Source organism: Pan paniscus, chromosome 1, assembly GCF_029289425.2.
Source record: "Pan paniscus chromosome 1, NHGRI_mPanPan1-v2.0_pri, whole genome shotgun sequence".
Lineage (NCBI taxonomy): Eukaryota > Metazoa > Chordata > Mammalia > Primates > Hominidae > Pan > Pan paniscus.
The window spans coordinates 210,901,017-210,916,987 of NC_073249.2; the positions used below are offsets into that span (position 1 = coordinate 210,901,017).

General features: G+C 55.8%; 2 protein-coding genes across 5 annotated transcripts; one reads left to right on the plus strand and one right to left on the minus strand.

The window, feature by feature from the left end:
- The first annotated feature begins 1,768 nt into the window (after positions 1 to 1,768).
- HSPB7 (heat shock protein family B (small) member 7) lies at positions 1,769 to 5,972 on the plus strand. Of its 4 annotated transcripts, none has more exons than XM_008951618.5 (3): positions 1,769 to 2,240; positions 2,798 to 2,931; positions 4,243 to 5,972. In XM_008951618.5, exons 1-3 carry the CDS (start codon positions 1,778 to 1,780, stop codon positions 4,420 to 4,422), a joined length of 777 nt encoding a protein of 258 aa, XP_008949866.1. In that variant the 5' UTR covers positions 1,769 to 1,777; the 3' UTR covers positions 4,423 to 5,972. The 4 variants fall into 4 exon arrangements, with proteins under 4 accessions (XP_008949866.1, XP_063457819.1, XP_063457821.1 ...); XM_063601749.1 differs by having other exon boundaries at positions 1,793 to 2,240; positions 2,783 to 2,931; XM_063601751.1 differs by having other exon boundaries at positions 1,817 to 2,240; positions 2,786 to 2,931.
- Positions 5,973 to 13,317: 7,345 nt separating this feature from the next.
- Positions 13,318 to 15,771, minus strand: SRARP (steroid receptor associated and regulated protein). The gene is made up of 2 exons (XM_003806243.6): positions 15,612 to 15,771; positions 13,318 to 14,076 (listed from the first exon to the last, which is right to left on the minus strand). The coding sequence occupies exons 1-2, from the start codon at positions 15,691 to 15,693 to the stop codon at positions 13,649 to 13,651; spliced, it is 510 nt and encodes a 169-aa protein (XP_003806291.1). The 5' UTR covers positions 15,694 to 15,771; the 3' UTR covers positions 13,318 to 13,648.
- Positions 15,772 to 15,971: the final 200 nt, after the last annotated feature.

The following is a 15,971-nucleotide window of genomic DNA, read 5'->3' on the forward strand; positions in this document are numbered from 1 at the left end:
GGTCCCTCTGGGTCAGTGAAGCCAGAGGATCCAGTATTTGTGTGGGTGATGCCTCGGGAAGGGGGAAAAAGGGGAGGAGGAATGGTGGGCGGGGGTGGGTAACGGGATCTGACATCCAGGGGCAGTGACTCAGGCCCTCAGCACCATGACAGTGTGTCTGCATTTAGCCACCGGCTCCTGTTTCCCTGGCAAGCGGCAGGCTCTGGGCCCCCCACCCCGCCCCACCCCACCCCACCCTCTCTCCATCTTATCTCAGTGCTGGTGGCTTCCCAGCGGCCCTAGAAACCCCTCAGCCAGGCTGGGTGTCACAGGCCCCAACACGGGCAGGAAACTCTGCCAGAGGCAACAGGCCCTGTTGCTCCAGGCAACAGCCTGGCCCGCCGCTGTGCCCTGTGCCCTGCTCTGCTTCCACTCCACATACCACCAGCACCGCTAATACCCCTGTAGAAGGAGCTCTCCAGGATGAAGCTCCAGACTGGGTTGTAGGGGGCTCAGATAAAAGAGAAACTGCCCGTCTTCAAGAACCTTCAATCTAATGGGGAGACAGGTGAACCCTCACCCCCGTGGGAACTGCCAGTTGGATAGGGAAGAAGGGACACAGCAGAGAGTCACAGCACACAGGAAGACTATGTCACACTGCCAGGTGCTGTGGGAGGACAAAGACAGTCAGTGCTGGGGGCATCTGGACTGGGTGTGGGCCCATGTGAGCAGGAGCAGTCAGAGAGGCCTCCCTGGGGGAGGAGGCATTGGAGCTGATCTGGGACGGAAGGGACAGATTTGGAGAGGACAGCAGAGGCCCTGAACTGCAACCTGGGCAGAGCAGAGGGCCTGGCCGCCTCTCAGAATGGCCTCCACCCTGGCCCAGTGCAAGGTCAGTCCCGGCTTTGCTGAGCAAGCAGGTGGGTAGGGAGGGGCTTCTCTGGCTCTTCCGGGCCAGCCTGTCTCCACAGACACATGTTCAAACCACCTCGGCCTCTGAAGGGCTTTGGGTCCAACACATCTAGGTTCGAATCCCAGCTCTGCCACTTACACAAGTGCGAGCCCCGCCCTTTCCAAGAGGCTTCGCTTCCCCGTCCGTAACATGGGAAGAGCCCCTCCACCCTCCCAGCTGTGTGGGGATCAAACGGGGCCGTGCTGGACAGCTTGCAGCCAGGAGCCCATGCCCAGAAGGCACTCCAGAACTCAGGGCTAGAATAATTGTCTTCCGGAATTCTCTTTTACCTCTGACTGAAATCCCACCTAAGGCGCTCGCAGGCATCACCTGTGACACAGAGATGGAGCAGACAGTTGCCGGGAACATAACCTTCTAGACCTTTAAGGAGAAAGCTGCCAACTTTGTCCTCTTGGGGCTGCTAAATGTTCTGAGAGTCAGAGGGAGTGCAGGCACAGAATCCAGGTCCCCATGGGGGCTGGCAGGGGACAGCTGCACATTCTACACCCCCTGGCAGGGCTCAACCTTTCCTTAGAGATGGGCTGTGAAGGTTGTCTGCCTTGAGGGAAGGAGCTCCTGACGTCACAGAGCGGTGGTGCTTCCACCTACCCTGTCCCCAAGGAGCCTGCACACTGATGGAGGAGGTACAGCCGTGCAGGAGAACCAGAGTCTGGAGGGGAGGCACAGTCCTCAGGAGCCCCCAGGCTGACAGGGGAAACAAAACACACAATAAACCCCAAACTTGCAAGGTTCTGGGGCAGGCACCGAGGTCCGAGTGGCAAGGAGACAGGATCCAGCCCTGTGCAGTGGTGAGGAGGCCCCTGGGGCTGCTGTGATCGGCCTGGAATGTCAGGCTGTGAGCTCAGCCCTCTCGGCCTGCGTGTCGGGCTGTCAGCAGGGCCGGCGCACGGAAGAAGATTTCCAGCCCCCTCTGGGCCATGGAGAGGCCTAAATTTAGCTAGTAGACAAGGGGCTGGCCCCAAGCCCAGGGACAGTCGGCCTTATAAAGCGGCCGCAGTCGGAGCCTGGCACGCTCGCCCAGAGGCCTGCGCCCACACCCTCTCCTGTCCAGCCCTCGCCCGCCTGGGCAGGGCCCGGCGCCGTCCGTGGATGAGCCACAGAACCTCTTCCACCTTCCGAGCGGAGAGAAGTTTCCATTCCTCCTCCTCTTCCTCCTCCTCTTCCACCTCCTCCTCGGCCTCCCGTGCCCTCCCGGCCCAGGACCCGCCCATGGAGAAGGCCCTGAGCATGTTTTCCGATGACTTTGGCAGCTTCATGCGGCCCCACTCGGAGCCCCTGGCCTTCCCAGGCAAGTGATCCGGGCCCTGAGGGGAGGGGAGGCGCACAGGGAGGGCACGTCTGCTCCAGGGCGCCACCGAAGGCGCTGTGGCTGCCGGTCGGCCTGGAACAGGTGCTGCACAGCCTGCAGCCATGTGTGGCCACCAAGACAGATGTGGCCACAGGGACAGATGTGGCCATGAAAACAGGTGGGCCTCTAAGGAACAGTTGTGGCCCTGGGGGTTGGACATGGTTCCATGGCCACCCATGCTCTGTAACCACGGCCAATCCCAGCTGGAGCCCTGGAGGGCTGGACGGGTGAGTGGTGGGAGGCAGCCCCCAGGCTCCAGGCCTGGGGTGGGGTTGTTACAGACCTAGCCTCATATACACACACACTGTGCTGGGTGAGGCCCCACCCCCACCCCAGAAAAGGTGGGCTGTAGGAATGAGGAGGAGCTTAGGGAGAAACAGCAGGGGGGGAGGTAGGGCCTGGGGGAGCCGCCCCTTGCCCCAAGAGAAGGAGCCAGAACCCCTGGATCTGCATGCAAGGCCTGCTCCATGCCTCGCTCACAGCAGCCCACCCCACAGCCCGCCCCGGGGGGGCAGGCAACATCAAGACCCTCGGAGATGCCTATGAGTTTGCGGTGGACGTGAGAGACTTCTCACCTGAAGACATCATTGTCACCACCTCCAACAACCACATCGAGGTGCGGGCTGAGAAGGTGAGCCCCCCACCCCCTACTCACCGCATCCCAAATTCTGCTCCTGCCTCCAATGTCTCCTACTCCCCCTTACCATCCTGGGACCCCAGATCCTGGCCAGTGTCCCTTCCCCACCCAAACTCCCCCAGGGCTAACTGAAGGCCTTGTCCCTGCAACCCATGGCCATGGGGCCCCCTCACTGCCTCTCTTTGCACCGAGGTTCCCAGATCCTTTCTTCCAGGGCCTGAGCAGCTGAGGGAGCCTCCGGGGAATGGGAGAGGGATGGAGGGATGTGGGCAGAGGGAGCCTGAGGGGGTGGGGCTTGAGGGTGGGAGGTGACAGGTGTGAGATGGTGATGGCAGAGTGAGGACAGCTCCTCTGGTAGCTATAGGGGGCGGATGCGGGTAGGTGGGGAACTCACCTGGGCAGTGGGGGGAGGGGTTTCTCCATGTGACACACCTCAAGCCCTCTTCCCTCCCACAGCCGGAGACCCATCCCCCATCTTGGGACCCCTAAATTAGGCCCGAGGCTGGGCAGGGGCCCTGCAGTTTCGGGTCTCACACACACTCCAAACCACACACAGCGCCCGCCCACAGGTCTCAGGGTCACTGGGTCTCTAGCGTGTCTGAGTCCGAACTTCCAGGAGGCACTGGGGCCTCCACCCTGGAGAGGGTATGGCCAGGCCTGAACAGGGGCGTTGCCCAGGGACAGCCACGGCTGCCAGGAGGAGAGGACCTGCCCCAAGCCTCCTCCTAAGCCCCCAAGGACTGGCTTCTTCCCCTCCACATTCAAGGGTGGATTTCTGGGCATCCCTGCCAGGGATGCCATGGACTGGGGGCACCAAGACCCGCAGGCAGCACGTGCCAGCCCTGCCACCCCCAACAGTGACTCAGCCACCCCAAACTCCCCTGGACACTATGTGCTGGCTGAGTTGCGGGGGAGGGGCCGGCGCTCAGCCCTGGCGGGCAGATGCCCAATGTGCCCGGGGATCCAGGAAGGCACGGCTCTCCTCTGTCACCTCCACGTTCCCCAGGAGCCCCAGATTCAGAGCCACTGCCACAGAGCCGCCTCTCTCTCCAAGCCCCACCTCTTCCCCATGTCCCTGGCCTGTTCCTTGGAGCTACTGGAGCTCTGCGAAGCACCCCTGCGCTGTCCCTGCAGAGCCTTTGGCCTGTGGCCATCGCCACCCTGGGCAACCCCTCGGCACCTGAGGGCAGAGCCCCTCGGCATGTGGGGCCTGGCTGGGGTTACAATGGGGAGAAGAGGGCTCTGGCTTGTCACAAGCAGGACAGGGGTCGGGGCAGCCTGCCTGACAGGTCACCCCTTCCCCAGCTGGCGGCTGACGGCACCGTCATGAACACCTTCGCTCACAAGTGCCAGCTGCCGGAGGACGTGGACCCGACGTCGGTGACCTCGGCTCTGCGGGAGGACGGCAGCCTCACTATCCGGGCACGGCGTCACCCGCATACAGAACACGTCCAGCAGACCTTCCGGACGGAGATCAAAATCTGAGTGCCTCTCCCTTCCCTTTCCCTGTCCCCCCGCCCCACGCCTGCCAGCAAAGCCTCGCTAACCCCATTACAACAGCTCCAGGACATCTCAGCCCAGGTTCTAGCCCCCACGCACCCCAGACCCCAGGGGGACCATCCTCCCAAACTAGGGCCCTCCACTCTATCCAGGGCAGGCCAGGGACTCCCTGGCCTGACACATGATGCCCAGATTTCAGATTTGGCCTCCGTCACTTAATCCAGAGTACAGGGGCTGGGGTCAGGGAAGGAAGATCGAAAGAACCCACTGTGGGTCAGGGGAATGGGACCAGCAGGACATATGGGCAAGCTCTGCAGGACAGACAGACAGAAAAACCCTCTGATCTATGAAGTCTCTGCAGGGCAAGGGGACCAGGGACCTGGAACCCTCTTGGCCAAGGGGAGTGGGAGAGACAGAGGGAAGGTCATAGGCAAGGGTGCCTATCTAAGTGGAACTAATTGCCCGAGGGCTCAGCAAGGCCAAGAGGAGACAGCCGTGACGGTAAACTTCCCCTCTACCAGCCTCCAAGCCCCATGCCAGCGAGCAGGCTGCCTGCCCACCCCGTGCCCCCAGCCAGCTGGCTGTGCCGGGGCAGAGCCATGCCACATCTGTATATAGATGGGGTTTTTCCAATACAGCTGGTTCGTGATAAACTGCATGAAACTCCTGCCGTCCTGCGCCTGCTGGGGCCTCCAGGCAAGGCCATGTGGGGTTGGGGGTGGGGCTGGTCCTTCTCCCTCCCACAGGCCTGTGTTCTTGGGGCTGCTCCCATGCAGACAGGATCACCTAACAGAGATGGAAGCCAGGGAATGGATGGGGCTTTGGGTCCTCGAAGTTGGACCCCAGCTTCTTGCCACCTTCCCCTCCGGGCAGTCAGCTCTCTATCCATCCCCCTCTTTAATCTATGAATCTATAGGCTCGGTGTGTGTGACACACACACCCCTATCGTTGTCCTTCAAATACTCAGCATTACCATTGGTTGAGGCCAAATTCAGAGCTTTCTCAAATCAGATTTACAATCTCCATTTTCATTAACGGGGAAACATCTCCGAGCCACTGAGTGCCGTGCTTTGTCACTGAAGGTTAGATCTGAACCCAGGGTGTCAACAGCTGCTCTCAACTCCCCACCTCTGGGCACTGAGGAGTATTTCCCCTCATTCTACCTGTCTAAGGCTATGCACCCCTCCCCACGTCTTCCAGCTGGGGGATGGGGGGAGTCATAGGAAAAGCCCCCATCTCCCATCTGGGATAGGGACCTTCCATCAGCCTTAACCCTGGGAAATGCCTGCTGCCCCCAGTGACTCTTGGTTTCGTCTCCCACATACAGAAGCAGGGTGGAGGGGAAGGGTGGGTCTCAGTTAGCAGGGGTCCCCAGGGCAAGTCAGCCTCCTCCCTCCATGCCTCTCTGGTCAGTGTGCCTTAGGGTGGCCTCTCACTCCCACCACTCTGGGCCCCTTGGGGGAGGACTGGGGAGGGGTCCGTGGGAGAGCCCTGACGCTGGAACCTGTATACATAATAAAGGACAGTCTCATAGACTTCTGGAGGCCGCCTGCCTGGAGTTCTCAAACTTAGGGCAGGGCTGGAAACCCTGAGAGAAACAGACACACCTTCTTTGAGATTTGGGGATGGGGGTTGTAGCTCAAGTTAAAGCTGAAGACCTCACAAAATGTGGGTGTTCCTCGGCCTCCTCCATGGGCTCCCCAGACCCCCCTGGGCAGGAACCCCAGGATTGTTTCTGGAAAACCCTTGCAACACCTTCTCGTCCAACTGCCTGCCCTTCCCTTTTTATTATTTCTTTCCTTCCAGAGATATTTACTGTCCTGCTATGTGGCGGGCACTGTGCCAAGCACTGTTTCAGTCCCAGGCGCAGGGACGCAAAGGTGGGCAGGCTGCACCGGGTCGCCTGCCCTCTTGAAGCCCTTCTTGTACCTAATGGGGATTCTGCGGCCCAGAGAGTCTGAGTGACTGGCCCAGGGTCACACAGCCCCAGAGGCAAAGCCAGCTGGAACTTGGGGGCGGGGGGTGTCCGGGTTGGTTCAGGGAGCCTGGGGAGGGGAGCTCTCCGGAGGGGTCCCCCACCCCGCACACCCCCAGGCTTGCTCCCCAGTGCAGCTCCACCGGCTGCGGTCAGGAGGAGGGGAGGGGATCAGAGGGGGCGCGGTATTTCCAGCCTCCATGACTCACTGATTCCACTGGGCTATTTGCAGCCCCGACACTCATTGGCGCGAGGTTGGGGGAGGAGCCAGCATGGCTCCCCCTCCCGCGCCCCCCAGCCGGGGTCAGGCTCACCTTGGCGTACCGATCTCAGCGAGCCCTCCCTCGGCCGGCCGGTGCTGGGAAAGGGGGCAGCTTCCCAAGTGGTCAATGGGGCCGAAAACCACCCCCAGCCCCCAGCAGCCCCCTCCCCAGACAGCAGTTTGCGAGGATGAGGACTGCTCAGGGGACCAAGCGGCCGCTGGGCCGCTGGGGCACGTCGGGTCTGAAGGAGCCCTTGGCCGCCAGCCCGGCCAAGGTGACCCTGCGGTAGGGGAGGGCGGGTCGGCCGCGGGGCTTTCGCCGGCTCCGCCCCCTGGGCGCCCAGACTGGCCGCGGCGCTTTGTCTCCCAGCGCCCCCAACCCCCTTCCAGGCTAAATATAGGCCTGGCTGCAGGCCTTGCGCCCCGCCCCCACCCGGAAGAGTAATTATAGCCGCCCCATTCATTGAGCAACTAGTGTGTGCCAGGCGCGCCGCTGATTCCCACAAGAGTCCTGCAAAGCAGGTACTATGATTAACGGTGTGCCTAGAAGGACACGGAGGATCAGCGAGGTCAGGCAACTGGCCCAAGGTCACCCAGTCTGGAAGTGGCACGGTTGGGATGTGAATCCTTGCTATGGCTCTGGAAGGCCCTCTGCTGGGTCAACCTGGATCAGTCGCCACCACCAATGGGCTGAGGCAGCTCCCCTCCTCCCACCCTGGCAGCCCCCACAGGGAAAGGTGGTTCTCGCGTCTTGTAGCTTTGGGGGTGGGCCTGGGCAGCAGGTAGGGGAAATTGAAAAGACGCAGCCCTCTGGGGCTGGAGACCTGTAAGAAAGTCCAGGTCAGGTAGTACCAGAGACTGGGAGGGGCAGAGAGGACCTAGAAGGTTTCCTCACTTTGAAGGCCTAGCCCAGGCCAAAGGCCTCCTCCTCCAGGAAGCCCTCCAGAGCCAGAGCACAAAGAGCCCAGGCAGATGTTCAGAGCCCCTTCCCAAACCCTGTCTTCAAAGTCAGATGGAAGTGGCGCATGCTCAGGAGCCTGAGGTGAGAGGATCTCTTGAGCCCAAGGTTTAGAGACCAGCCTGGGCAACATGGCAAGAACCCGTCTCTACACAAAATACGAAAATTAGCTGGTATGGTGACGTGCACCTGTGGTCCCAGCTACTCGGAAGGCTGAAGTGGGAGGATGGCTGGAGTCCAGGAGATGGAGGTTTCAGCGAGCCGTGATCGCACCACCGCACTCCATCTTGGGTGACACAGTGAGACCCTGACTCAAATAAAATAAAAAATGACCGGGTGTGGTGGCTTACTCCTGCATTCCCAGCACTTTGGGAGGCTGAAGAGGGTGGATTGCCTGAGCTCGATAAATACAAAGTATTTATTTGAAATCAGCCTGGACAACATGGCAAAACTGCATCTCCACAAAAAATACAAAAATTAACAGGGTATGGTAGCACATGCCTGTAGTTCCAGCTACTTGGGGGTTGAGGCTGGAGGACTTGCTTGAGCACTGGTGGTTGAGGCTGCAGTGAGCCATGTTTGAGCCACTACACTCCAGCCTGGGCAATAGAGTGAGAACCTGTCTCAAAAAAAAAAGAAAAAAGAAAAAAAAAGTGACCTTTTGTATTTGACATCTTTCACCTAGCATAATGTTTTCAAGATTCATCTATATTGTAGCATGGACCAATAATCTTTTCCTTTTTAAGGCTGAAACATATTCTGTTGCATGGCTAGGCCACAATTTGCTTACCTTTTCATCAGTTGATGGATGCTTGGGTTTGGTTCCACCCTTTGGTTTTGGTGACTAGTGCTGCTCTGTGCACTTGTGCAGATTTTCTTTTTTTTCTTTTTGAGACAGAGTTTCACTCTTGTCACCCAGGCTGGAGTGCAATGGCGCGATCTCGGCTCACTACAACCTCCGTCTCCTGGGTTCAAGCGATTCTCCTGCCTTAGCCTCCTGAGTAGATGGGATTACAGGCGTGCACCACCATGCCTGGCTAATTTTATATTTTTAGTAGAGACGGGGTTTCACCATGTTGGCCAGGCTGGTCTGGAACTCCTGACCTCAGGTGATCCACCCACCTTGGCCTCCCAAAGTGCTGGGATTACACCGGCCACTGCGCGCCTGGCCATTTGTGCAGATTTTCACATGGACGAATGTTTTCACTTCTCTTGAGTATATATCTAGGAACAGAATTGCTGGGTCCTCTGAAAGCTCCATGTTTGTTTGAGGAACTGCCAGACTGTTTCCCAAAGTGGCTGTACCATTTTACATTCTCACTGATGATTTTACTTAATTCATGGTTAATGAAGGAACCAGTAAGATGTTAAAACCAGTTCAAAGAAGGAGGCAAAGAATAGATGATATCTGTAGGTCAGGGAATATTGAAATGAATGTGCACAGAGGTAACACTGGCTTCTTCCACAGTTGGGAAGGAGAGTCCACTGGACTTGAACAGGACAAGCAGAATCTGCTTGTCTGTAGACAAGAAGTATGTTGCATTCCTATGGGCTACTTACAATAGACAGAGTTGTAAAATAGCTCAAAGGCAAAGAAAAATGCTCACCCCCTTGAGAATCAGACAATGCATGGATGGTATTGGATATGTTTTGTGATCTTTTTTGCATATTCCAAATTTTTCACACCTCTGTCACCTTGGGCCTAAAGGAAATAATGTATACAGTGGTCCATTTCCAAAACAGAGTGGCTTGAATAGGTTTGAGTCTGCAAACTACAGAAGAACAGAATATACTAGGCCCCTGCTTTGATAGCCGGCGCCTGCTTGTCGGGGCCCGCTTAGTTGCCCTCACCCAAACCAAAAAAGTTGAGTCTAGAATGAAAGTTTACTAGCCTGCAAAATAGCTCGCTTTGTCTATTCTTATCAGCTTGCCTGACTACCTAGGTCATAAGTCAGATACTTGAGAAAACCCTAAGCTGGCTGTGATTGCAATGTATTGTGGGCTGCAACAAAATGCAACAAGAAAATCCTAAAGAAAACACCTAAAAGCTCCTACCCAACAACTAATAGGCGACATCAAGGAAGATTGTGATCCTACAGTACTCAGCCTATGAGGAACCAGGGGAGGGACCTGCGCACTAGGGGATAAATTGCTTGTTGTAACTGTGCTGGGTGTGCCTGCCCACCAGACACCCGATCTCGTAAGACCATCATTAAAAGTCTCTCTTCCACTGTTCTATGTGCCTCTGAGCCCATTCTTTGGGTTTGGACAGGTAAGTTGGTTTCTCACAGGCCTGATGACCTGGTCTCACACCTCACCTTCCCAGAGCAACTTCATCACCAACCTATATACCAATGCAGCCCCATTGCCAGCCTCAACCTCTGACCAGAGCTCCAGTGGGGAATGGGTCACCACCTGCCCACATCCCCCCCGGCATGTCCCACAGTCCCTCACACAACATCCGCCTCCTGAACCTGTCATCTCCCCATGTCCCCACTGGCTCCTCCGCCTGTGTGCTCCATCTCAGCGAGGGCCCTACCACCCATTCAGTCCCCGGGCACTCCCCACATGCTGCCGGGTGCCAGGCTGGATCATTCTTCACTCACTTATTGAACCGCTGTAACCAGTGTGTTCACAGCCCAGTATGGGGCTGCAAGCGCAGTGCGCAGTCACATTGCCTGAGATTTGGATTTGGGCTCTACCGGTTTCCAGTTAGTGACCTTGGGCAAAGTATTCAACCTCTCTGTGCCTCAGTTTCCTCTGTAAAATGGCAAGAGAAATCATGCCAACCTCACATGACTGGGGTCAGGTGAACTGATGGGGTGTGTGGTGTATATTCAATTGCCCCGTAATGACGACAGCTATAGTAACTGACGACATCAATAGTAATGATGACAGCTCCCTTTACGGAGCAAGTATAAGTGGTATAAGTGCCTGGTTCCTCTGAATTCTCACCAAGACCCCCCAGGGTTCAATTCTGAAATGTCACTTTGCTGGGTGCCTGGCATAAAGTAAACATTCATTATTCCGGATGAAAGGAATATTGGTTAGAATGAGTCTGGCTTCTGAAAAACAGACCCACTGGTTGGCTGGCCCCAGCAGGTCCACACCTTCCCTGTCCAGGCCTGGACCCAGTGTCCTCTAGTCTGATGAGAGGGCGACACCTGCTGGTGAAAAGCCGGATGTGCAGCCACAGGTCTCCTTTCTCCTTGAGGATCTCAAACTCCCTCTGCAGCCTTGTCCTTGGGGCCTTCAGGAGAGTGGAATGGGCATATGTCGACCAGATTGTACTGCGTCCTCCTCTCTAGTCCAAACCATTGCTCTCCTTTGTCAGGATTAAGACTCAGCCTCCGGTGCCTCCTCCCTGCAGTCAGAAGGCCCGGAGGGATCCTTTTCAAAGGTACGTCTGGCCATGACACTGTCTGCTCACAATTTCCAGTGCTGCCATCTGGGAATAAGATCTAAGATCTAAAGGTCTTGTTGCAGCCTGCCAGGCCTCACCTGATGCAGCTTCTGCCACTTTTCTTTTCTTTTTACTTTTTTGGTTTTTTTTGAGACAGTCTTGCTCCTGCTGTGTCACCCAGGCCGGAGTGCAGTGGCGAGATCTCGGCTCACTGCAACCTCTGCCTTCTAGGTTCAAGCAATTCTCTCACCTCAGCTTCCCAAGTAGCTGGGATTATAGGTGCCCACCACCACGCCCAGCTAATTTTTGTATTTTTAGTAGAGACGGGTTTTCGCCAAGTTGGCCAGGCTGGTCTCGAACTCCTGACCTCAGGTGATCTCCCCCCGCCTCCCCCTCCTTGGCCTCCCAAAGTGCTGGGATTACAGGCATGAGCCACCACGCCTGGCCTCCTGCCACCTTTCTGATCTGTTTGTTTTGTGTGTGTGCATTGCCTGTCTCCCCCAACTAGAGGATAAACTATTTTGTGGCTGGGCCTCATTGTCTTATTCATTGCTCCATCTCATGGTTTAGCCCAAAGCCTGGCATTCAGTGGATGCCCAATAAATACTTGGTGAATAAATGAATGAATGACAATTACCCTAGCCAGACTGAACAACTGGTCCTTCTGCCCAGAGCACTCCCCACTTGCTCCCCCACCCCACCCTTTTGTATAGCTTAGTCACCGGTCAGATCTCATTTTCGGCATCACTTCCTGCAGGAAGTCCTCCCTGATCTCCTCTCTCTAGAGTGGGCTGGTTGTCCTCCAGCATCATTCTGTGTTGCCCTTACTGTTGCACTTCTCAGAAGCTATGGCAATTGTGTGCTTTCTTTCTGGCCTCCCCCACCTGGCTGTGAGCTCCTTGAGGACAGGGTTACATTTATTCTCTGTGTGTCCCCTCTGCCTAGAAGAGACGCTACCAGGATGAGAGGGTATATACCTTACAGTTACAAGCAAGAATATGGGCACCAGACTTGCCTGAGTTCTAATCTCAGTGGTACCAGTCTATGGAACTTTGAGTCCATTCTTCAACCTCTCTGTGCCTCAGCTCTCTAATCTATAAAATGGTCACAAATACAGTGCCCATGTTGTTTCTCTGACACAGAGTAAATGGTCAATACATGTTAAATGTTAGTAGCTAGTATTTGTAGGAACCTAGTAAAATAGTCATTGAATAAATTAATGACCAGATACGGTGGCTCACACCTATAATCCAAGCACTTTGGGAAGCTGAAGCGGGAGGATAGCTTGAGGCCAGGAGTTCAAGACCAGCCTGGGCAGCACGTGAGACCTCTTCTCTACTAAAACTCAAAGAAGTCAAGCTGGGCGTAGTGGTGCACCTATAGTCTCAGCTACTCGGGAGGCTGAGGCAGGAGGATCACTTGAGCCCAGGAGTTTGAGGCTGCAGTGAGCTGTGATTGTTCCACTGCACTCCAGCCTGGGTGATAGAGTGAGACTCTGTCTCTAAAATAAATACAGAAAAACCCAGTGATTTTTATCTGGGAGCTTTGAGACTGACTTCCTTAAATAGGTTGCTTTAGGGTTTCTCACAGTGCTGTGCATGTCTTAGACTCACACACACCCTCACACCCACATCAGTAACTCCACCTCCTGCTCAGGGAACACGATTGCCCTGAGGGGTGAACCTCCTCCCCCCACCTTTTTTTTTTTTTTGCTATCCCTAGAGGGCAGCATGAGCCTGGTATGCAGTAGATGCTCAATAAATAACATGTCTTGTTTTCATTTGTTCAAATATGATACTCTATTTTTGAGTACCTCCCTCCCTTTTGAGAAGCCAGGTCCCCTTATTTCCCATCTCAGATCCCCAGGTCCCACCTGGGCTGCCTTCTGGGATGGAGTCTCCTGGAGCCAACTTCCCTGAGCCTCCCAGCCCCCACTGGCATGGCCCTCGAGTCTCCCCATGTGGTATCCCCTGCCTTTGCAGTGACCTACACACTCGCCTCTGAGCCAAGATGGCAGCAAGAAACCCGTTGCCCCTCCCCGTCATGCTGGGGCATTCTGACCACTGCTCTGGCCTGCCCTGGGGTAAGATGACAGCAGGTGGCCCTGGGGAGGGTGGATTTTCTCAGGGCTGGCCCCTTCTCATCTTTTAGATCATACTTTGTTGCCTGCGCAGAGAGGCCCTTACCAAGCACTGCATCAGGAAAGGTCTTCACCCCAATCACTCTCCCTCTAGCATCCTGTTTCAGTTCCTGCAGAGCATTCATCGCTGTTCAAAATCATCTTCTTTATTTATTGGGTTACTTTATTTATTCAGGGTGGGTTCCCTCCACCCCAAAAATACCAGCTCCAGGAAAACCATGGTATCTCCCCAGCACTTTGCAGGGCCTGGCATGTGGAAGATGTACCAGTAATATTTGCTGTATGAATGAATGAGTCTCTTCATGTGCAGGTGACTTATCCTGCCTCTGCCACTCGACGGATGTTTCAGATGCCCCTTAGCGGATCTAATGATGTTTCCTTGGCTCAAGCACAAAAGACTCCTGCTTAGCTGGGGAAGCAGGGCCAGGCCCTGGGAATTGCAGCCTCTGGGCATCAGAGCCCGGCCCTTCCAGCTAATCGGCCTGCCCACAGACACAAGAGGAGAGGGCTTTCAGTGAGTCCTTGACTGTTCCCCAAGTTGAAGACCTCACAGGCGCAGCCTTCACGGGTTTCCCCTTAGCCTCGGGAACCTCCTGGGGGCAGAGCGGGCTGACCGGGAAGGAAGCTGAGGCCACAGCCCCTCTGCAGAGCGGCAGGGTGGCCCTGGCCTGGGCAAGGCATCCCCCACCCATGGGGGTCACCCGAGTCAGATGGGGCCAGTTTTCCCCACAGAACACGATGTAGGTCTTCATTGGTGGGGTGACAAGCCCTCGATTGGGACTGGGGGCTTGGGGTGGTGATGGGGTTGCTGCCAGGGAGAGCTGCTTCCCGTGGGTGCAGTCAATAACAAAAGTCAGATGAGCCGTGGGGACGGTCTTCTGATGGCCAGCCAGCTTCCCACCTAGAAGAGAGGAAAAGACCAAAAGTTAGCACAAGCAGGGGACTTTTCTTTTCCCCTGAGACAGGGTCTCGCTCTGTCGCCCAGGCTGGAGGTCATGGCTCACTGCAGCCTCAGCCTCAGGGGGCTCAACCAATCCTCCCATCTCAGCCCCCTAAGTAGCTGGGACTACAGGCTCATGCCACCATGCCTGGTGAATTTTAAAATTTTTTGTAGAGATGAGGTTTCCCTATGTTGCCCAGGCTGGTCTCAAACTCCTGGACTCAAGAAATCCTTCTGCCTCAGCCCAATCAGTACTGGAATTGCAGGTGTGAGCCACTGCACCCGACCGGGACATGGTTTCCTGAATTCATTTGTTTATTCATTCGATAGGGTTCAACTGAGTTGGTTGATACACCAACAGAGGAGGACAGTCAGGGTTTAAGTGTATGGATTTCAGCATCAGAGAGACCTGAGTTCAAGTCTCCACTTACCATCCATCCATCTGCCTTCCAGGAACACAGAGTCCAACATGTCATTGCCTCCCAACTTTGCTGTTCCCATGAGCTGCCTGGGGAGCTTGTTAAAATGCAGAGTCTAGTGCAGTGGGGCCGGGGTGGGGCCTGAGACTCGCATTTCTAACAAGTCCCCGAGGGATGCCAATTCTGCTGGTCCACGGACCATATTATGAAAAGCACAGTCCTCAACCCCAGAGAGGAAAGCCCTGGCCATCTTTCCAGGTGAGGAAACTGAGGCTCAGCCTGCACAAGTGTTGGTGGGTCTCAGGGAGCATCTTGCTACTCTCCCCCTCCCCACATAATCTTGTCCACAGCCTCAGAGAATCCCATCAGTACCTGGTGGCATTTGCCCTGGCAATCCCCCCGCTCAGAGCCCAGCACAGGGTAGAGGGATGGACAAACCAGCCAATAGACTTATCAATGAAGCAGGTGTCTGAGCAATTGTATCTGAATCCAAAGCCTGTGCTCTTAAAAAGGTAGCTTTTTGAGTTACCCAAATAACATACACATCCATTCTCTTAGCTACGTGCTGTGAAACACGACGTGGGCTCAGAAGGAAGCTTATGTTCTAGTAGGTTGGCTAGCACAGGAAATAAAACGAGCCCGCCCTTGGCTGGAGAATCCCAGCAACCCAAGGGAGTAGCATGTTTGCCATCAGACCCCCACCCACCCCCAGCTGGTCATTCTTTTTTTTTTTTTTTTTTTTTTTTTTTGAGATGGAGTCTCACACTGTTGCTCAGGCTGGAGTGCAGTGGTGCGATCTCAGCTCACTGCAACCTCCGCCTCCTGGGTTCAAGCGATTCTCCTGCCTCAGCCTCCTGAGTAGCTGGGATTATAGGCACCCGCCACCACACCCAGCTAATTTTTTGTATTTTTAGCAGATATGGGGTTTCACTATGTTGGCCAAGCTGGTCTCGAATTCCTGACCTCATGATCTGCCCGCTTCGGCCTCCCAAAGTGCTGGGATTACAGGCATGAGGCACCGCACCTGGCCCCCAGCTGGTGTTTCTGTGGGACTGGGGTCCCTTTGCCGCCTCTTACCGGAGCTGGTCTCCAGGCCTGTCTCACGGATGGTGCCTTTGAGGTTGGCTCTCCAGTCCCTGGGGTCTTCTGACGGGGCCATGTGGCTACTCCAGCGCCTGCCTAGCTCTGGCAAGAGAGGAGCTGTCCTAGGCCACTCTTCCAGGATGTGGCTCCCCCACTGCGGGACCAGACCTTTTATACTGACCGGATCCGGATTCTCTGAGTGCATTCCACCAGGAGCCAAAGGAACTGGCCCAGAGCAGTCAGGGGATTGCTTTGATCAACAGGGTTATGTCAACAGGATTATTGTTGGCTCAATGGGAGGCAGGCCTCCTACCAAACAGACCAAACAGACACTATTTCTACCAAGTGCAGCTG

What these genes read in the sequence shown, in the direction of transcription:
- HSPB7 (XM_008951618.5), top strand. Translation starts at nt 1,778, where the DNA reads ATGTCAGGCTGTGAGCTCAGCCCTCTCGGCCTGCGTGTCGGGCTGTCA. An exon ending in GGAGCCCCTGGCCTTCCCAG is followed by an intron (nt 2,241 to 2,797) that starts GCAAGTGATCCG and finishes CCCACCCCACAG; the next exon opens with CCCGCCCCGGGGGGGCAGGC. An exon ending in TCGAGGTGCGGGCTGAGAAG is followed by an intron (nt 2,932 to 4,242) that starts GTGAGCCCCCCA and finishes CCCCTTCCCCAG; the next exon opens with CTGGCGGCTGACGGCACCGT.
- SRARP (XM_003806243.6), bottom strand. Translation starts at nt 15,693, where the DNA reads ATGGCCCCGTCAGAAGACCCCAGGGACTGGAGAGCCAACCTCAAAGGC. An exon ending in AGGCCTGGAGACCAGCTCCG is followed by an intron (nt 14,077 to 15,611) that starts GTAAGAGGCGGC and finishes CCTCTCTTCTAG; the next exon opens with GTGGGAAGCTGGCTGGCCAT.